Genomic DNA, 22,373 nt, shown 5'->3' on the forward strand with positions numbered 1-22,373 from the left:
CCAAAGAACAACCAACGGGTTTGAGGGAGGGAAGGGAGTTCGCCCAAAAATACACTTTATTACCCTTAACCTTGAGCTTATCTGACTGTCAGAAAACCAAAGAAAACCCAACTTGAGAACATCTTCTAGTCAATTCACTGTGAGCCTAAAGATAGCTTCCATCAGTCAGGCCTGGCTGTAAAACATTACTCTAGTTTAATCTAGAAGAGTCATGTTTTACGGCTACAGGAGGACTTAGAGGATATCTCTATCTCCTTTTGTATCAATCCACAAGTTAGGAGTCAAAGCTACTTGAATATACCAAAGAACACCCAGTGACAATAGACTTGACTGCAGACCCAGTGGTCACGTAGGTTAGACAGAAGGATGAGACAACTAACACACAACATGTCCTCTCCTCCTCAATTCAGTCACATACAGTAGCAACAACTATGACATTCACATCTTGTGTGTGTGTGTATGTGTGTATGTGTTTGTGTCATAGTGTGTGTGTGTGTGTGTGTGTGTGTGTGTGTGTGTGTGTGTGTGTGTGTGTGTGTATGTGTGTGTGTTCATGCATGTACACATGCTGTACTCCAGGGGTGTGATTTCTCTGCAGTGATCTGGTATCTGCTATTTAAGCGCAACAGTGCCACCTGCTGTCAAATTCAGGACACGGTTGAGCATGAGGAGGCGTCCACGTAACTGAAGTCTGAAGTAGCCTCCTCTCCTCATCTCATTTTCTTCACTGCACTAAAGTCAATACAGGACAGGTGAAAGCAACTGCCCGGTAGGCAGACAGCACTATATGGCTTTCACCTATCCTGCGTTGTCAGATCAGTGCTAATATAACAGGGGAGAGGAGGCAACCTTGGACCGCTGATGAATACAGAGCGGAACAAGTATGATGATAATGTTCTGAGTGTATTCAATATATAGCAATATGTATGATGGCTGTATAAGAGACACACCCATATGGAGACATGTCCACACACGCACACACACACACGCACACACATAGACAGACACACATACATACACGCTGAATTGGGAAGGAGAGGACGAGTCCAAAGCTTTCAGTATTATCCATAACTTTTTTGATCTTTAAGTTATGTCTTGAGATTCCATTCTTTGTATGGCTGTAGACCATGTAGCTCCTGGAGAGGGAGTTTTCAGGTTTCAAAGAGTAACAATCAGACTGGAATAATCAATTCAAGAGTGATTGAGTGTTCTATTGCGGTAGAGGGAGGGGACTGCTCTGTTCTAGTGGCCAAACACAGAGGTCAAACGTCACAATATGATTCTGAGTGCCAATGACGTTTGCCTTTCATGATAATCAGAGAGAACAGGTGCAGCTCTCTCCCCACCATGCCCCCTAGTGGGCGGCCAGTGCCATAACAACCAACAAATCATTTGAAGTCACTCCAGAGGTAGTAGTATGGGGCTCTATGGCCATTCCATACCTCAGAAAATTATTGAGAAAATCATTCTATAAATATGATCGATGCGTACCAAAATATACTGAAAATGAACTGTAAATAACTCTTTCTTTCAATCTTTCTTTCTCTCTCCCCTCTCTCCTCCCTCCCCTCTCTCTCTCTTCTCTCTTTTCCCTCCTCCCCTCTTTCTTCTGTCTTTCTCTCTATAATATTGATGCGGGTAATAGTAGTACCATAGACACAAAGTTTCTCTCTCCTGTGACTATTGTGCTCTGTCGTGCTGAAACTACATGTAAAGAAGCACCTTGTTGACAAAACATAAAAAACATAAAAAAAATACTTTAAAAAAGATGAAAAAAAAAAAGACTGACACAGTGCAAGGAAACGAAGGATGACAAAAGACTGTGCAATTTTTTGTGAATATTTACGTGATGATGAATTAGACGGACTCCTGGCTGTACTAACTGGAAGGACCTCCTTTGTCTGACCTCTGAACTTTGACCCTTTGAACTGGACTGCCGCTGCATTCTCTGCTGAAAAGCTCCAAAGAAGGGGGGGGGGGGGCATCACATGGGCGTCTGTGTGTGTTGATGATGATGTTTTTGCGGTTACCAAGGAAATCGCCTCGGTCCTTTTTGTTGTCCGCCGAGCCACATGTGTAGCGTCTTGTAGCGAGAGATAATCATATTAGAGGTGAGCTGCGGACAGAAACCAGAGGGGTGCAGAAGGAAGATAGGAGCATTTAGAGGCAGATAAGAGACAGAAGGACAAATCTCAAATGACACCCCTTCTACATAGGGCTCGGGTCAAAAGTAGCGCACTAACATGGATTCCTATACAAGGGTGTCATTTGAGACACAGCTTGACTCCCATGTTCCAGGGGGAGAGATTTGTAGGTTTGTAGCGAGGATGTTAAAAGTTGAGAAAAAGCGTTGCGTTCGAACCCAAAGTGAATCAGAGATGTGGAAGAGTCAGTGTTGGTGTTGGGAACGCAGTGTGTGTGGCTACCTCACAGAATAGAGTGGACTGTGACACAGCCACTGATACCAAAGATACTTCAGCCTGCCGCGTCGACCGCTAGACCAGGGACACAATCTGAAACATGCACACACACACACACACACACACACACACACACACACACACACACACGTACGTACAAACATATTCACACCTCAGAGCAGTCGTACTGCATGGTGATCACAGGGAGGTGATCGGTATGCAGATAGAGTTGAGTGCCTTTTTCCTTCAACCACGGGTTGGACTGCTCTGAGTGCACACACACACACACACACACACACACACACACACACACACACACACACACACTCAAACACATTCAAACACGCTCAAACACGCTCAAACACACACACACACACACACACACACACACACACACACACACCCACACACACACACTAATGTCAAGGTGAAGGGGGGCACATACTGGGTGGAAAGGGGCAACATTGGAGGAGGCTACATGAACATGAACTTCAAAGTTCAAACATCCATTTTAATCTAAAAAAAAGCACTTTGTTTTGTATGAGGACAAAATAATTGTTTTCTATTAATACTCTATTCTATTATTTATTCATACTGACAGTATGTTGACTGAAGTCATTGAACGATACCCCACATGATCCTCTGTATTCTGTCATACACACACACACACACTCCCACCAGAGATATTTTTGTGTAATTTATAAGGGGAGTGTGTGTGTATATGTCTGACTGTTTATAATGACCCAACATACCCCTCTGATCCTGCTCTCTCATTGGCGAGCTAACCCCCCCCCCCGAAAAAAAAGCCACCCACCCCCCAAACCCGGCCCACCCTAACCCTCTTCACCTGTGCCCATGTCCCGGGTAGCGTTACGACCATGCAGGCACGACGTGTAGACAATTCATCCCGATATACCTCAGATCTTTAATGTAAAGGTTATGTAGTGAAACAATAACGAACAAACGTTACCAATGAGAGTGACAATGAGTTACTGCAAAATAATTGTTAATAATTTTTTTGGAGCGTGTGATTTAGAAGCATTTTTACTGTTTGATATGCTTTCTGTTGATTTGGTCATTTATTTAGATATATATATATATTGTTTATTTATTCAACTGCAGTTGCATGAGGTCCTCAATGTGTTTATGAGGGAGAGACTCCCTGAATGTGACTGAAGGGAGAAGTCATGTTTGAAGAAAGGTGGAGGAAGGGAGGATGCCAGTGTGTAGGGTGTAAGTGTGGTAGGGAGTAGGGGGAGAGGTCAGAAGGGTACTAGGGTGATAGGGTTGTAGGGCAGAGGGGAAGGAGGGTACCGTAGTGTGTACTAAGGATGGTAGGGTGGTAGGATAGAAGGCAAATGAGGTAGGGGGATAAAATGTACAAATATAGAGTGCAAGTATGGAGGGAAACAGAAGGAAAGGTTAAAAAGGTCAAAGGTTAAAATCTCTCATTTAAAGACCAAGAATGACACATTGTAGAACAAACAATGGCCCTTTTTTTATTTTCCCTTTTTGCTTAGAGTTTTGCTTTTCTCTTAAAGAAACACATGTTCTGTTTGACAACTGTCTCTTGTGTGTGTTGAAGTGACCCCCATATTAAAAAAGAGAAACCAACCAATCCAAACACCTCTGTTGTCAGAGGCAAAGTGAAAGATTCTTTTATGCATGGATATTATATTAACTGTATCGAAACTGCAGGATGAACTGTACTACTGGGTGGAGGAGAGGGGGAGACAATGAAAGAATAACTGGGGCTGGAAAAGAGATCTGAAAAGAAAGAGAGAGAGAGAGAGAGAGAGAGAGAGAGAGAGAGAGAGAGAGTGAGAGAGAGAGAGAGAGAGAGGGGATGCCATTTTATCTGTTTTTTCCTTTGGTCGTTCCTTCTTGTTTGTGCTGGTTTATGTGTTTGTATGTATCTATATGTTCTCTCCTCTTCCCTGACTCTCTCTTTCCTGGTCTGTGTCTGTTGTCTTGTGTGTAACCGTCCCCTACTGTGTGTTCGTGGGGGGAAATGGATATCTAATCTCTGTACTGTTCATGTCTGTATGACCCTTCCTTTTATCTGTGTGTATTTGATTCATCCTTTTATTTCATGGTGTTGAATGGAAGGCATCTGTGTGTATCCATGTTTTGGAATAGCAGGCCAATAGGTGTCTGACTCTCTGCGTTCAAAATAGCTAAGCCATTGCCTTGCCACAAGACAATAACAGGTTGGCATCAGCAGAGACAGGCAGGCAGCCAGCCTTCAGAATGTACAGTGAAATTGCATCATCTTTCTGTTGTGGAGGGGAGACATTACCTCCAGAGAGAGAGAGAGACAGACAGACAGACAGACAGACAGACAGACAGACAGACCAGCGATCCAGAAGCCCCAGTGACGATGTTCTCTCCCTCTTCTTTTAACCAGTCAATCAATCTGAACCAAGTGTCTTTGTGATGGTAGAAGACAATCAATTTCCAATAAAGAGGAGAGAAGAGGAGAGAGAGAGAGAGAGAGAGAGAGAGAGAGAGAGAGAGAGAGAGAGAAGGGGGGGGGGGTAGTGAAAGGCAGGCGGAGAATAACTGAACAGGAAAGATGAGAGGATAAGAAGAGGGATGGTTCTCAGTGATGCTGCGGGTCCCCTTCCCCCTTCACCTTCAACCTTTGGAGGATGACCTCCAAGCAGAGGTCAAGGCGCTAGGGACGCTCCCCCTCCCGGAGGATAGCTCTGACTAGTTAAGTGGACATATAATCGAAGATGTTGATCAAATTATCAAGCACACACACGCACACATGCACACACGCACACACACACACACACACACACACACACACACACACACACACACACACACAAAAACACAATCTTTTATCTTATTAGCCTACCCTATGTGAGCTCAATATGGCTGAGAGGTGACCATGGCTCTAAGCAGTTTCTACTCTTTAGCTCTACCACAAGTCCTCTAATGAACACATTCTAGGCCTTCATTAATAGATTGATTGATCTATTGATCGCCCCCACTAGCAACCCAATTCTGAGAAATGTACTTCTTTTTAAGGTCTAAAGTATTTTTTTCCTCTAGCACAGAATGCTACAGAAATGCCAGGCCAATCTCTATGTCAAACACTGTTCATTTAATGTTTTTAACATGTCGCTCTGTCTGCTAGTTCCATTCACCTAGGGTATGACGACTCTAAGGGTATAAGTCTCCATATCAGAGTACATTTCAGTGCTAAGACATCTACACACACACACACACACACACACACACACACACACACACACACACACACACACACACACACACACACACACACACACACACACACACACACATACACACACACACCCTGAGAACCATTCCCTGAGATCCTGTTCAGTTACTCATGTCCGCCTGCTGGTACCCTGTAGAAGGGAGTAATAACTGGAACAGAAAATACACTAAGTGAAAAACCAGTATGGGTAAACTGTGTGTTTTGAGTAATTAAATAAAGAAACAAACAATTGGACGACAGACTACCTTTGCTTTTCATTCACATGAGAAGAAACATTTGGGTTACAGTGTGTTTAACTGAACATTGTTAGAAGTATTAGACTGTCTTAAAAAGCACGAAGAGAACTCGCTAGAAACATTCACGTGGCATTTTTAAACAAGACGATAGTGCAGTGCCGAATGATTAGACGGAGCAGGACAGCGATGTTGTCTAACACTTTGATACACGGTTGCCATCTTGTGGTGCATGGCTAGAATGAAAATCATTTTTCGAAAAAGTGTGTGTGTGTGTATGTACGTGAAAACAAGTCACACAGACACGTGAGGAAGAAGAGTGAGGAGCCAGTTGACAGAGTAACAACATGCTTTTATGACGAAAAAGTAGTTCTTCTTTTACAAGACAAACAGTATAAAACACATACAAATAAAAAATAACCCAGATGTTTGAGAGACAGATATACTTCTACATATTCAAGTCCAGACCATGCTGCCATTTGACTGGGTGGAATAGGTTTGATCCCTGGAGACAGAGACACTGGAATATATAAGAGACCTCTATCCTACACAACTGTGCCTACAGTATTTACACTTCAACAGTCATTTTACTCTGTCAGACATGGGAAAGAAAGTCTACAGAAAAGATGACAGACAGTATATATGGCTAATATATCTAATATGTACAATTTTGTTCTCTGAAGCCAAGGATCCAAACCACTATGCCTATAGTATTTCCACTTAAAGGTATGCAAAGCGAAATATCATTTTGCATGAGTGACTCATACTACATGATTTTCATCTGAAGCATTTGTGTGTGATCAGAAGTGAGATACCAGTACTTTCGTTTGAGGAGAGTTCTTAGTTGTTTTTTTTCTCACTGTTCAATTCTTGAATTTCAAAGTTCTGCTCATCAATTAGAATGTGTTAAATTCCTTAAAGATACCAAAACCATAGAACTAGAACTGTGACTAGATAGAACCTGTAGCAGTATGTGGGTGTCACTGGGCTAGCCTGGAGTAAAAGGGTTCGACACCCATTCCTAGGTTTCAACAGCTTTACTAATGACTGACTCAGGTAAATAATAGAACAATTCACCAGAAGAAAAAAAAATAAATAAATCCAAACTTCTTAACGAGGCCGGTGCCAGGATGCTGCAAGGCTTTTACCACCATGGCCCATAATCATTAAAAGAAACAGAGAGAGAGAGAGACCAACAGACCAAGAGAATGCTCAAATAGTCTTACATGTTTCATACAACAATCTCCAGGGGCTGCTCTATAGTCTGGCTGCCCAGTGACAATATACAATCCATAGTGGTCCCTATAGACATTTAAATAGAAGGATAGAGTATTAGGATCTCTATAGTGGTCCCACTATGACAGTACTTGCTGAATATTGCTCCCACATTTGACTCTATGGGGCAGGATACTGATGTGTCACACACGGAGAGACTTACTATTGACCCTCTTATTTGGAGTGGGAGGACATACAGTGGGTTACATCAGCTCAGACCTGGTATAGGGGAGTCTAAAATCCTGGCACCATCTCGTTTTAAAGGAAATGACATGAGACTGTTTTTCATAGCGCTGTAGAAACCTAGGAATGAGTGCCGGCCAGGTCGGAGCTTGCTGTAACCCTCCTCCTACTCCTGAGGTGATCGTGAGAGTGATGAGGCTCTAGAGACCTCATGCGAACAAAGTCTTACATAGATGTCTTTTGTATGTGAGTAGAAATGTCGTGCAACACAATGGTCCCAACGAAGACAAATGATTGTTATACAAAGTGCAAACACTGTCAAATACAAAAGTTTGAAGTAAGCCTCTCCGTATATAGCTACAGGTTCTTATTGGTTCTGTAGGTTGTATTGGTTCTGTAGGTTCTATTGGTTCTTGGTTCTATGGTTCCATTAATTCGACAGTAAGTACAGGTGAGTCATGTTATTATGGCAGTTTGTTCCACCCAGTCCCAGGGCCATCATCCATGGTTCCTCCATTGCTCTCCATACAGGTGTAGGTGAGAGTTTAGCAAGACCAGATACTGTGTAGAAAAGGCATGCATAGATCAAACCTGCTAAGATCACGAGAAAAAGAAAACAGTTTTGCTTGAGAGAGAACTGATGCATTCCTGTCCTACATCTCTTACAAGGAATCATCCATACAGTACGTCACATACAGTCGATTTTTATATTATTTATGTATGAGAATGTGTTAGTCATTGTTGCTATCATTGTGAAACGATTTGAAGTCTGAAAGTGATTATCAGTGAAGTCTGAAAGTGATTATTATCACAGACACTCTGAGCTCGAAGAGCAAATGCTGCATCTGTATTTCAGAAAGACACTTTTTCTGTCATCTCTACATCCGTCTGAGATGTCTAACCTAACGTATCATAGATATCTAGTCAAACACTCGAAACTGAGTCGAGTTCATGTTCTATGGCTATTTAAAAAAATCAGTAGAATACTGACTTAAGAAGCTAACAGTCCATTTGTTTTTTATGATAGAAATGGCTAATGAGCATCTGAAATCTAATGCAGAATATGCTCTCATATAAGAAATACAATACTTTCGTGAATGTGGCCAGTGCTCTGTTATAGCATTATGCTAATGATAATATATATGCCTGCCATGACACACAGTTACCACCGGGGGTCAGTATTGCCATAGTGAAAGGAGGGTTCACTGTCCTCAACAGTTCTCTGGTCAAGATTTAGAACTCCCCAGTCTTTATCAATGTAAATATAAGAGTTTGAATAACACATAGGCCTAGACTCTACAGATAGCCAACTAGATCTTTAACATGTATGGGAATGTTAAACCCTCATGAGGGATGCCCATATTTGTGATGGATTGAGAAACCATCATTTGAATAATGTGCTATATCGTTCGTGCTTGGACCCCTAGAAAGAGACCTTAGCCGATATGGGAGTGTCTGGAGGATATGGGTATCTGCACTAGCCTTCCTGCATGTGAGCAAACTATCACCTCTGCCAAGAAGTCTGAACTTGTATGTAACAGGTGGCAGTGTACTTCCCCAGCAACCACAAGATTGTGTCTTCAAGCCCACTTCAGCTGTTCCCCCTACAATTAAAAAAACAATTATATAAAACCTTAACGTTCAACCAAACCAGCTCTGCTCCCCTCCCCCTATCTCTTCCCCAGTATCACATGTCTTGTCCTCTCAGCCCTGCTAAGTCTGTGATATTCAGAATAGAGCAGCTGAAGGGAGTCTGGTGTCAGATCTTGATTAGTTTCGAGGAGTGTGGAGGAAGATTGATTGAAGCTAAGGGCAATGCAAACTATCTGAGAAGTGAGTGGGTAACACATCCTCCTATCCTACTTTGCTTGGCCCAAATAGGAGAGCACTTAAACTCAAATTCCTTTGATGTTTTTCGAAGCAGGCTGAGGGGGAAATTAATGCCACTGCAATCAAGGGCAGAACCCCCAACGCTTCTCTCTTACCGTGGCAAAAAAATGGAAACATACGCAGAAAAATCTTGAATTATTCAAACAATGTAGCTGCTAATGATCCCTTTTTTATCTGTGTATGGGTTTTTGTATTATTTTCGTCACTGTTTTCTCTTGGCAAGGCTTAAAGGGCTTCCCCAGTGGAGGTATACCCTACTATCGAGAGAGGCGTGTGTAACTGGGGCGCCTGGCCTCTCATGTAACCCACCCCAGGCAAGGACACAGTGTGTGGGGAGGGAGCAGGGGAGCACTCAGCCTACTTTCTCAAGACTTTCTGGAGATGAGAGGACCCAAGATGAGACACTGACTCAGTTACATTGATCTCACTCATTTAAAGAGCCATGTCATTACCTTAAATGTCAGGTGCACCTGTCGCACTTTGAGGGCAGCGCTTCTAGAACATTGTGCTTGCTGTTCTATGACAGAACTTTACAAAGTGGTCAGATCAGATCTCTTCGGGTCTAGCAGTCCACTTTGATGTTGATGTCATCAATTAGCATCACTTAGAATGTTGAACATACTCCTCAAAGGGATTCATAACCAGTAACCTAGGAGACCAGGTGGGCTGGAGGAAACAGGGTAAGAGCTGGCTGAGTGAACTTCAAACGGCTCTCTATTTGAAGTACACTAAAACTGAGTTCCCTTTACAGTCAAGGACCCCCAAAGGTCGAATAGAATGAATATGTATGATAGTGCTTAATCTCAAAACCTGAACAGCATAACAATACCAGCTAGACTATCTCCCTCTCCAACAACTCAATAAACCCGAGTCTGAAAATGAAATGTGTTAGTATCTCATATCAGTGCAGTCTCAGTTCAGACCAGCTATTTGTACGCCTATGCAGAATTACTTTCTTTACACAATGAAGTTACACACAGTCCAGAGGTTTCATAGCTCATACCCATAAACAACTCCCAGAATGCAGTGTACAGTCAGAATGGAAGTTTCCCGAAAAGGGGGGAAATGGGGACGGGGGAACCAAAGTTGTAGGGAAACTGGGTCACCCCTTACCGTTATTCCAGTTGTACCAGTCAGTCACTGCTCCATGGTTGATAACATCACGAGGAGCAACAGATGGAAACACGACAACATTGAACCACCGACCACATAGAACACGTGTCTACTACCACACAACCGTACTCCAGCCTAGTTACTGTGAACAGGGGACAACGAGAATCGGAACTGACAATGAGGAGAGAGGGAGGGAAAAGGAGGGAGCAAGGGAGGAGAAGAAGATAACACAACTACATACCTTCATCTATCCGTACATCTGTGATTGACGTTCACACGATCACACCATCAACAACCACTACAGAAATTCCCAGTTGTCTTCTAAAACCTATTTTCCATCGACAAATACGGGGATATGGGGACACGTCAGGATAGACATGGGATAGAGAGGCATCCGTTGAGATGAGGGACTGTTCTCAACACCAGGGCAATGACAGCCAAGATGGCGGCCGAATCCTTCTGTACAGACAGTGTGAAAACCAGGCCAATTTGCTCATCCATTCTCATTCAGCCTCATCAAGCATTAACAACTCTACAGCTATTCATCATCACACAGTCTGGCTGCTTTATTTATTACACAGAAGGAACAGGAAAGGATTTCAGAGCTTCCTCACTGAATATTGAATCTGACTGCGAAACTGTAAAACACAGAGACCAAGCATATCATTTTATCTCTGGTTCAGTGCTCTTGCATCATGGCTCAACAAGCACACACACAAGCGCGCAAACCCACGCACTCACGGACACACGCAATTTTCAACAGCCACCACCTGTAAGTGTTGAGAACAGGAGAACTCTCCCACAACGGATGATGACAGACTCCAAACGGTTGACGGTTAACGGTCACAGAGAACATCAACTGAGAAAAAAACTAAAAGGGAGGTAACTGAACACAAACAGAATACTTCATAAATTACCACAGTACTCTCCACTGTACGATGCACATGGCGTGGGCAGGGTTAACACGACTTCATTTACATTGTGATCATCGGTCTCCAGCCAGGGACCCCTCCCAAAGGAGGACCCAGTGGGGGCGAGGGTGCGGGGATAGGGGGGGGACGCACTGGGCTAGGGGGGCAGAGACATTCGCACACTGACCGGCCACCTCAGAGACAGATACAGTCAAGAGAAGAGTAGCGGTTGGTATCACTGGTATTACTATCACTTTGTCATGTGTGTTGGTGTTGAATGTGTTACTGTAGCACTCCTGATTGTATGTATTGTATGTACTGATCTGGTTCAATGCCATCAAGCCAAATACAGTCACTTCAAGAATCTCTAGGTTAGAATGCATGCTAGGTGAATGGAAGGTCATGCTGGCTGCTTTTGGTATCTTATTCTAAGTATGAATAGTTCCATACTGGTGGAGTGTGTGTGTGTGTGTGTGTGTGTGTGTGTGTGTGTGTGTGTGTGTGTGTGTGTGTGTGTGTGTGTGTGTGATGTGGTTGTGTCTGACTGCCACTACAGTATGTGCCAGCCTGATGGCAGCAGATGGGCTAATGATCATTATATCACAAAAAGCTAGTGATGATAACTGTGTGTGTGTGTGTGTGTGTGTGTGTGTGTGTGTGTGTGTGTGTGTGTGTGTGTGTGTGTGTGTGTGTCATGCAGCTACCGCTATCACAGAATTACCAGCACTAATCATCTAAGGCTATGGCTTCGTCGAATGCTATCAATCAAAAACTGTACATTACTTGCTTCATAGAGAATGGTAGGATCTGCCTTTTTGTATCTACAATATTGCTAGGATGTTTCAATGTAAACAGTGTGTGTGTGTGTGTGTGTGTGTGTGTGTGTGTGTGTGTGTGTGTGTGTGTTTGATTGTATATGCCCTATTGATGACTTTGTTTTCGTCCTGAGAAAAGGTCAAGTGCATGTGTGAAATGTATTTTGAGGCTGTGGATATGTGTGTGTGTGTTCTCCCTCCAGAAGATCTTACTGCATACATGTGTGTGACTAAGTGTGAGTGTGAGTGTATGTGTGAATGAGTGTGCGTGCATGCTTGCATGTGTGAATGACTGTGTGTGTTTGTGTGTTTGTGTGTGTGTGTGTGTGTGTGTGTACTCTTGTACATACATACCCTGTACAGTATGTGTCTCTGAGGGTGTTCTGACTCTCCAGGCCACTCCCCCCTGGCGGCCCAGTGGAGGTCAGTTGTCCACCAGCACAGCCAAGGGCAGTCGGGGGGAGTAGGGCTTTGTGAGGGGAGAGAGGAGGCAGATACACCCTACCTCCCTCCCCACCCTTCTCCACCAAGGGTAACAGAGGGTTAGAGAGAGGAGAGGAGTCATATTTAGATACCCCCCTCCCCCCCATTCCCCTCCTACAACCCACCCCCTGCCCTCCGCTGTATTGGTTGTTATGGTTACCATGAGGCCCGTGTCCGGTTGGGCTTGGCTTCCTTACCAAACCCCTGGGACGACGGGCTGCCATGGCAACGCCTGGCCAGTGTGCTCGTCCCAAACTCACACAGCTAACCTCGTCGCAAACGGTCACGTCTGGAATTAATATAGGCCAATTTTATTTTTAGAGGCTGACCAATCGTCTGAGTTGCCTCACTTTAATGTTTATTTTGACGTGGGTTTTTCAAATAGGTAGGCCACATTTCTGTACTTTATAATAGTCTAACTATGGCTTTTCTTTTCTTTTTGTTCTGATCCTTGAAATTTCCATGCATCAATTTCACTTGTTCAATCTTTATCATGAGTCCTTGTCTCAACATACCCTTCCTAATGCTCAGCTGGGGCATGTTGACTTGATAGAAATGTGGAGATACTGTAGAAATCATATCCAAAATGGCTTCCAAAAATGGCTTGTTTTTATTCAACACTATAGTCTTATTACTCTATATAACTTACTCTAAATTGCAATTTGACATGCTATTGCAATGATTCTTAGCATAGCAGTTTAGGAAAGCAAAGCTACAAATGCTGTGATTGGTTGTTAGCCATGTCTCTCCATGCCTCTCCATGAGCATGACTTCTAGGAAGTCTTTTTCACTTCCTCTGATGTAACTTCCTGTGAGAGAGACATAACTCCCAACATTCCACAGCACAGCAATGGTGTTTATTCTTATCCTCTATAATTCCTAACTTGTATTATTCTTATCGAGATAAAATGGCAATGTTATTTCTTTAAAAAGATCATCTTATCAAGCTAAATAACATAATAGCTCTTTAGAAAGATCACTGGAAAGGTCCTCATTGTTATCTTTAATACACATTTGTATCAGGAGCTGAGTAACACCAGTGAGAGGCAGTGAGATCAAGGTCATCTTTTTACTTTTGTATCGCATCAAACCAAATATGGTCATAGCTCTCGATTTGACTTTCACCCAATCAGAATCTAGCCATGGAGACTAGCCATCGTGACCATTCAAGCATGTGCATACATTTGTGTTTTAATCTTTTTTCCTTTGCGAATCAGCTGCTGTGTGTGTTTGTTTTATCAAACACGTTTTCAGGACGTGCTCATGCCTCCCCCAAGGGAACCCTGGCTGCGTTGTTTCATATCATCTTCATATTGAACTTCCTGGCCCCTCCTGTGGCCCCACCAGACCCCACGGGGCCCTCTGCCTTCCTGAAAGAGTACTCCACTGTGAAGTTGTTCTTGCGTTGGCCGCGTCCCCGGCTCCACACGAACAGCAGCAGGAAACAGAAGAGAACCACCCCCAGGAAGGTGATGCAGCCCATTGCCGTGGAGACCAAGATGGTGGTCAGGTCCAGGGTGAACTTGAGGAAGACGCGTGTGCTGTTCAGATTCGTGTCGTTGAGAAACTCGCCGGCGTAGAGCGAGCGGTTGGCGAAGTACGCCGAGGCGGCGTCCAGCGGATGGCCTCGGACGGTGAGCATCGCAAAATAGGTATCATTGCCCCCGGCATTGCTGGCGATGCAGATGTAGGTGCCGCTGTCAGTGACCTGGGCGTAGCGGATCTCCAGGGTGCCGCCCGGCAGCACGGTGATGCGTCCGTTGCTCTTGGCTGTGATTCGTCTGCGCTGTGGGGAGATCCAAACAATGGCGGGGGCAGGCTCTCCTTCTGCTCGGCATAGGAAACTCACCGGCTGCCCTTCCCGAGCTGTCACCTTAGAGGAGGGAAGGAATTAATGAATGTGTCGTAAGTATATCAATATGTACTTACAATGTAATGACATTTGACTTACATTGGTATTATCAGTGTTATGACTAAGGTATAAGCCACGGTTGATGTATTGTGAGGAAGGACCAGTTACCTGTTGCAGTTTGCGGTTGCGTATCTTGGGCTTTTGGCAGGTGAAGTGGTCGAAGAGTGCCGAATCGGTAAAGGTACTGAGGCTGTGCCCCTGCACCTCGACCGGCCCGGCACACACCGGCACCCTGCCGTCAAAGTTGAGGGTCTTGCGTCTCTGCAGGATCCACAACAGACGGCAGTCGCACAGCAGAGGGTTCCCGTCCACCCGCAACGTCTCCAGGCTGTTGACCGAGTGGAAGGAGCCCTCCTCCAGGGTCTGGAGGTCGTTGGAGGAGAAGTTGAGCACCCGGATCTGCCGGAGGCCTCCCATGGCATGGGGCTCCACCGTGGCTAGCCCAGTGCTCACCATGATCAGCTCCTTGAGCCTCAGCAGGTCCCTGAAGGCCCAGGGCTCCAGGGTGGTGATGGGGTTGTAGGACAGGTTGAGGTGGGTGAGGTGGGCCAGGTTTCTGAAGGAGGAGGAGGGGACGGAGGTGATGTTGGTGTTGGTGATGGAGAGCCAGGTGAGATCCAGGCCCTGGAAGCTGAGGGGGGAGATGTACTCCAGGTACGGCCAGTTGTCGATCTCCAGCCCCCGCAGGTTGGAGAGTTTGCGGAAGTTCTGGTCCTCCAGGGCGGCGATGCTGAGATGGCGTAGTCGCAGGGTGACCAGGCTGCGGAGGTAGGACAGCGTCTGGCCGGAGATGGACGTCAGGTTGCAGCGCTCGATCATCAGGTCCTCCAGACCCAACAGACCGGAGAACGCCTAGCAAATCAAATCAAAACGTTATTAGTACACACTCAAAAACTATTTACAATTGACAGTGGAACAATAGAAATGTTTATTTGCATCTTAACTTTATCCAGGTGAGTCTCACCTGGATCAAGAGAGACTTGATCAATCTATTTCGACATGATAACAAACCCCTACCTTGTGAGATATGTAGACCAGGTCATTGTCTCCCACCTCCAGGTGTCTGAGACTCCTCAGGTCCTGGAAGGTGTAGTCTAACAGAATCACCATCTTGTTCTCACTCAGGTCTAGCGTGGTCAGGTTACCCAGCTTGGCAAATGCCCCCATGGGAACAAGCTTCAGCTGGTTCCCTCTCAACTTCAACACCCGGAGACTCTGGAGGTTGGCGAAGGCGTTGGGCTCGAGTGTGGCGATGAGATTCTCACTGAGATCCACTTCTTCGAGTCGTGGGTACGGTGCCAGGTCGTTGGTCTCGACCCAGCGGAGCCGGTTCCGGCTGAGGTCCAGGAGTCGTGTTTCCGTAGGGATCCCCTCTGGGATGGTGGTGAGACGGCGCCGCTGGCACGCCACGGACCGGATCTGGGCTGAACAGTCGCACCGCGGCGGGCAAGCCTGGCACCCGCCTGGCAACAGCAGGGTTGTCATGGTAACCAGGAGAGTCACCGGCGCCCATATCCACGGCCACCACCGCTGCCGCCCACCGGGGCCTGGGGGGCCAATCATGGCTCTGGTCCGCTGACTCCTAGCCTATCACAGGCAGGGTCAGTGCACCACACACCTGCAGAAGAACAGAAGAGTACAGAGATGGATAAATGAAGAGGGAGGGAGGGAGGGAGGGAGGGAGGGAGGGAGGGAGGGAGGGAGGGAGGGGGAGAGTTAAATAGATGAGAAAGGGGTTGGAGGAGAGAAAGAGACAGTCAACGGGTGGAGTTAAGGATACTTAACTCCACACTACACAGGATATTCATTAATTCATCTATGAGTCTGAAAAACTAGGGCATTGGGAGTCACGTGAGTGAGCCCGTCTGAATTCTTGCATGTTGCATCCCCTGCTCTCCTCCCTCCTTAACATGTGATTTTCTCACACCTCGACACACACACACACACACACACACACACACACACACACAAACACACAAACACGCACGCGCACACTGAATTCATCAGACACAAAGCGTGATGCAATGCAAGGAGACAACAGGGTTAGTCTGGAAACCATCCCTGAAATGCATGAGCAATGTGTGTGTGTTTCTGTGTGGAGAAATGTTTTGAGTCATTGTGTGGGCTGCTGTGTGTGTGTGTGTGTGTGTGTGTGTGTGTGTGTGTGTGTGTGTGTGTGTGTGTGTCGGTGGGTGAATATGTGTATGTGTCATTTCACTTGAATAAATTAAAAAGCATTTTGCTCATCCCTGCAATAATAGCAGATGAAAAGCTAATGCATAAACATTCCTTGAGGCAACCTGTCATTTTGCCCACGCAATGTTGTCATCTAGTGATTTGTCAGAGAGCACCTGGCAATAGGTCCAGAACAAACAGTACCACCCTTAAAACATACTCTATGTTCCCATTTAATAAGCGTAGGAGGATCAAGACCAACTGCAGAATAAAACCATGCAAGATTTTAATAATTCAGGGCAGAAATATATCCTTCAGCTACAAGAAAAGGTTAGTTACATGCCACATTCATACAAGTTAGTTATACTGTAGGTTGACATATACTGTACTGACAACTCCTTACAACTGAGCCATCACTGAATACACAAAGACTGGATTCCCATTCAAAAACTCCCCTCTTCCCTCTCTTCTGTTTTTACCTTTCAACTGCAGGACCGTGTTTTCATCTTGGAATCCAGCCTTATAGACTATAAAACATCCATCTCATCAGCCATTCCTTCCACACCCACAGCTTAGCAATGACAGAGAGCTGAGATCAGCCCATCAGAGACAAACACAAGAGGGAGGGTGACTGACCCCTGCTGACTACCTGTCAGGTTCTACAGAGCAGAGAGATACAGCCTGTTCCTACAGGATTAGCTAACATAGCTGTTTTTTTGGAATGAAATACCATACAAGCAAGAGTCTCCTCGGCTATAAAAGTTTAGCCTTTAAGAGGAATGTGAATCAGAGGGAGAATACATGGCCTGTTCGTGTCCCGGGGTTGTTAAAAAGCACTCTGATGATTGCGGAGGTTAGGGCAGAGCTGAATAGATTAATAATATATGGGCTAGTTTGTGTTTATTGGGCACTGTACAGATGTTGCATCATGGGGCGATGAGCCAAACTCCTCAAGTTTTCTCGTCCGCAGGGATCTCTCTCTCTAGCAGTAGAGGGAGAGGAGAGGAGATAAGATGAGAGGAGAGGAGAGGAGAGGAGAGGAGAGGAGAGGAGAAGAAAGGAGAGGAGAGGAGAGGAGAGGAGAAGAAAGGAGAGGAGAGGAGAGGAGAGGAGAGGAGAGGAGAGGAGAGGAGAGGAGAAAAAAGGAGAGGAGAGGAGAGGAGAGGAGAGGAAAAGAGAGAAGTACTGCAGATCTCAGTTTTAAATAATGATTTCTCTGACTGTTTTTTTTTTTTTTTTGCAATGATAATATAAAATAGAATATATTTAGACTGAGTTAGGGTCGGAGAGTCATAATAAATCATTTATTAGGGATGGAATGTATATCTGCTGCATCATAAATAAATGACATCTCCATGATTCTTCTTCATCTCACTGTGTATGAGAGCAACACATCATTCTTTCTGAAGCACAGCATGGGGTGCCTATTGTATAAGTGCCTGTGGCCCTATCTATATGGTAATGTACTGTGTATTGTACCATACCTCTTCAATAGACTTTAGTGAATGTATATGCAGGGGGGAGTTTTACCTATAGATCTCAAATGAGTTATTAATATCCTGGTTTACATATAGAGAGGCGTCGTAAACCCACACAGACGTAAACCCACCTACACACACACACACACACACACACACACACACACACACACACACACACACACACACACACACACACACACACACACACACACACACACACACAAAGCCGCTGGTAAAACCCACACAGATTGTGGCTTGTGCTCTAAGCCTGGGGCTGAACTGAAGGAGACCCTCATTCTGACAGAAAGCTGGAAGACACAGTGTTTACAGAAGCCATATCTGAAGGGATCTGGATGAAATCATGCATGATTTGTTGTATCTGGGAAATAAAACACAGGGAAGGAGAGGCTGCTGCACAGTAGATGTCACTGACCTGAATTCCCGGCCAACATTCAACCACACTCTGCCAGACAGAAACCACTCAACATGACCAAGACAAGACCGCAAGCTCTCTCAAGTATTCGGTCCGCCTGTTTCTAAACATCTCCATGGAATATGGCGAAAGGGCAGGAGTTCCTCCCGTCCACAGAATGCATTTGAAATAAGAAATACTGATTAAATATGCATTTCAAAAACAAACCAAGTGCTTCTATTAAAGATGTTCCATCTCTTCTCCCTCCCTGCTCCTCTGAGGGATTGGAGACACACAATGGTCTAAGGGTATGGATGTGTATTGACAGTGTTCTTCCTCTCCCTCTTTGCCTCTGGGCCACTCCTTTGGCGCCTGGTATTTTGGTTCTTAGAAATGTCTATGTGTGTGTGTGTGTGTCTATGTGTCTGTATGTGTGTGTGAGTGTGTGAGTGTGTGTGTGTATGTGTGTGTGTGTTTCTGTCTCCCTGGCTCTTAGGCAGTGTGATGGATGCAGCCTGTCTCACTCTGCTCCTCTGAGTGTTATCTTACGGGTCACTGGCAGAGTCACAGCATGAATCAGTGAACTGACTCCCTCAATGCGGCCAAGGTCTCTCCTGTTTGAATCAAGGACAGACAGGGTTCCTTCAGGAACAAACAAACACAACACACACACACACACACACACACACACACACACACACACACACACACACACACACACACACACACACACACACACACACACACACAACATTCTTGCCTCCCCCTGTTTTTCTTGGCATTTATATCATACGCCTGCCTAGGTGTGTTACTCCTCAGGGGAGAGAAATCTCCCACTCTCACACACACACACACACACACACACACACACACACACACACAAGTCGTCTTATCTCTCACACACACACACACACTGACACATCCAGCTCTACAGGTCTCTGTCCTCCCCAGTGTGTACTGTACGTGTCTCATTAGTGTGCAGTGGGTCAGTGTGACAGCTTGTATCACCACCTGGACAGCTGTGCCTGTGTGTGGGCCAAAGCTGCACACGCACGCACGCACGCACGCACGCACGCACGCACGCACGCACGCACGCACCCACGCACGCACGCACGCACGCACGCACACACGCACACAGACACACGCACACAGACACACCACATACACGCAATCATGCATGCGCACGCACGCACATGCGCACGCAAACGCACACACACACACGCGCACGCACACGCACCCACACACACACGCACACACACACCAGGGCTCCCCAAACTCACACAGCACTTTACAGAATAAATTACCACTTTACAGTATAAATTATCACAGCCCAGATGCTAAAGAAACTGCAGTGGCATATTCTAGCACCAGCCTCAGACTGACACAGCGGCAGACTGTAGCACAGCCCAGATGTCCAGGACACACCTGAGGGAGAACCGAGAGGGAGGAGGCCAACAAACAAGCCCCCCCCCCCCCCCCCAGCCCCAAATATGTAACCTAGGTAACACTGCCCAGATGTGGCGGCAACACCAGTGGTTGGTCTCCAAACACAGAGCAGCATGGCCTAACACTGGCTGGCCAGATGTTCAGAAGTCGACACAACACCAGTGGCATCAAGGTTAGGCTGTAGGTTATACAAACTTCATATCTCTTCAAGTCAGTTTCATTGAGATTAAATGTTGTAGTGAAGAACAACCAGGTCCAAGACAATAGCAGCGTACATTAGATGAAATATCATGGAAATATGTTATACTAGTCTGCCTGTCTGTCTGTCTGTCTGTCTGTCTGTCTGTCTGTCTGTCTGTCCATCCCTGTGAGTGTGTGTCTCAGGTAGTGTATGTGTGTGTGTGTGTGTGTGTGTGTGTGTGTGTGTGTGTGTGTGTGTGTGTGTGTGTGTGTGTGTGTGTGTGTGTGTGTGTGTAAGTAAATAGGTCATCCATGTTTACTGGCACCCCTGGTATGAGGGCAGTGGAGGGTGGATCTCCCTAAGACCAGCATCTCTCTCTCTAAGCCCTGCCTGGGTTTAACACGACACAACAGCAGACCACTACTGCTGTCAGAGATAGAAAAACTAGAATAGACAAACAAACAGAAACACACACACACACACACAAACACTTCTCTTCATCTTCATGGACAGAGGAATTAGTATGTGAACCGGCAGTAACAGTTATTTGAGAGAAAAAGACAAGCGCAAGTTCACGGACGTCCTCCTAAAGCTCTCACACAAACACAGTTTAGCATCCGTGAGGCACGGGCAGCCAGCCAGTCAGCAGGATATTAAGAAAGGTTTTACATGTGTCGGCACGTACCAAATTGAGGCTGAAAACTTGACATGTCTCTACTTTCCCCCGGAGGAAAGCTGACAGTGTGTGCTCTCTGTAGCTAAGTAGCCGTAAGTCTAACATTCAATCCATGCTTAGACTTCTCATTTTAAGCCCGGCTCAGGCGGAGCACGGGGCTCAACGGCACGTCCACACAGCTTCACTGGGGCTGACTACAGCCTCAGTAGGGGGTCCGAAACTGTGTGTCACACACACACACACACACACACACACACACATTAAGACACATTAAGACACACACACACACACACACACACACACACACACACACACACACACACACACACTAAGACACACAAAGACATGGGGGGGTGGTTGGGGGTAGAGGAGGAAGAAGAGGTAAAGAGAGAAAGAGAGAGACTGAGAGAGAAGGGGAGGTAGAAAGAGAGGTGTAGGAAGAGAAAGGGAGGGGTTGGCTATGGTGGTAGAGAGGGCTACACGGACAGAAAGCTGACAGAAAGCCGATAGAAGGCGAGAGAACGAAAGAAAGAGAAAGAAAGCGAGAGAGAGAGAGAGAGAGGCAGAAACAACACTCGACGAGACAGCCAGCCGTCCAAATCCCACTCTTATCGATTCCATTACAACTACACACTCATTTGTCCAAGCTTAGAGCCAATCAGGATGCTCCCCCGTGCTTGTTCTAACTGACCTATCACAGATCTCGTCTCATTTAGACTGATATCCCACATGGGCTGTATTCATTTGGTTGTAGCCTTACAGAATGTTCTGGGGGGAAAACAGACTTGTCTCTTCATCAACCATAATAATGGCATCTTTTTTCTTTTGTTTTTTTGAATAAATGTTTTCGGGCATTTCTGCTTTGTCGGGATAGAGACAGTAGAGGTTGACAGAAAGGGTGGGTGAGAGAGAGGAGGGTGAACACGCTATATTGAGGGTCGGAATCGAACCAGGGACCTTGTGATGATACGGTACGCGCATTAGTGTGCTACACCACTGTGCTGCCATAAAATAACATCTTTTGACAGCTCTATATGCCGTATTTCTATCTGCGACATCGTACACGCCTGTCCCCTTCTTGATATGCGAGCCGGCTCTGAGCGGCTGAGCTGGACAATGTGAAGTAACCAAGACTGACATTCGTCCGGACGTGACCTTTAGCTGATTAAAGGAACAAACACACAAATAAGCTAACCTCTTGTGTGCTGCGTGTCCAGGTTATTATATTCTATGACTCACAGATTCTGGGAATATGCTACCGCCCAGCGACTTCCAGAAGAACAAACCGTGACAACAACCCTGACATGATCCCCATCGGAGGGAAAAAAATACGCACACACCACCCAGAACCCACAATAAAGACGGTTAGACATTCTGATACACGCACACAAACACACACACATACAGAATGCGCATATGTTACTCACACACTCACTTGCGTGCACACACAGACACACAGACACACACATACATACACACACACAGACAAACTGCCGTGGTCAAGCTGTTGA

At 45.7% G+C, this 22,373-nt stretch overlaps 1 protein-coding gene across 1 annotated transcript in view; it reads right to left on the minus strand.

Moving 5' to 3' along the window:
• Nucleotides 1-13,025: 13,025 nt before the first annotated feature.
• lingo3b (leucine rich repeat and Ig domain containing 3b) overlaps nt 13,026-22,373 on the minus strand; it is a 30,573-nt gene continuing 21,225 nt past the window's right edge. The window contains exons 2-4 of the mRNA XM_083689899.1: nt 15,509-16,109; nt 14,600-15,343; nt 13,026-14,452 (exon numbers count right to left, since the gene is read on the minus strand). Of these exons, the coding sequence (XP_083546025.1) occupies nt 13,877-14,452; nt 14,600-15,343; nt 15,509-16,054 (1,866 nt within the window). The 5' untranslated portion in view covers nt 16,055-16,109 and the 3' untranslated portion in view covers nt 13,026-13,876. The remainder of the gene's footprint in view (nt 14,453-14,599; nt 15,344-15,508; nt 16,110-22,373) is intronic.

The sequence above is a fragment of the Argentina silus genome, assembly GCF_951799395.1.
Source record: "Argentina silus genome assembly, chromosome: 18".
In the NCBI taxonomy this organism is placed as follows: domain Eukaryota; kingdom Metazoa; phylum Chordata; class Actinopteri; order Argentiniformes; family Argentinidae; genus Argentina; species Argentina silus.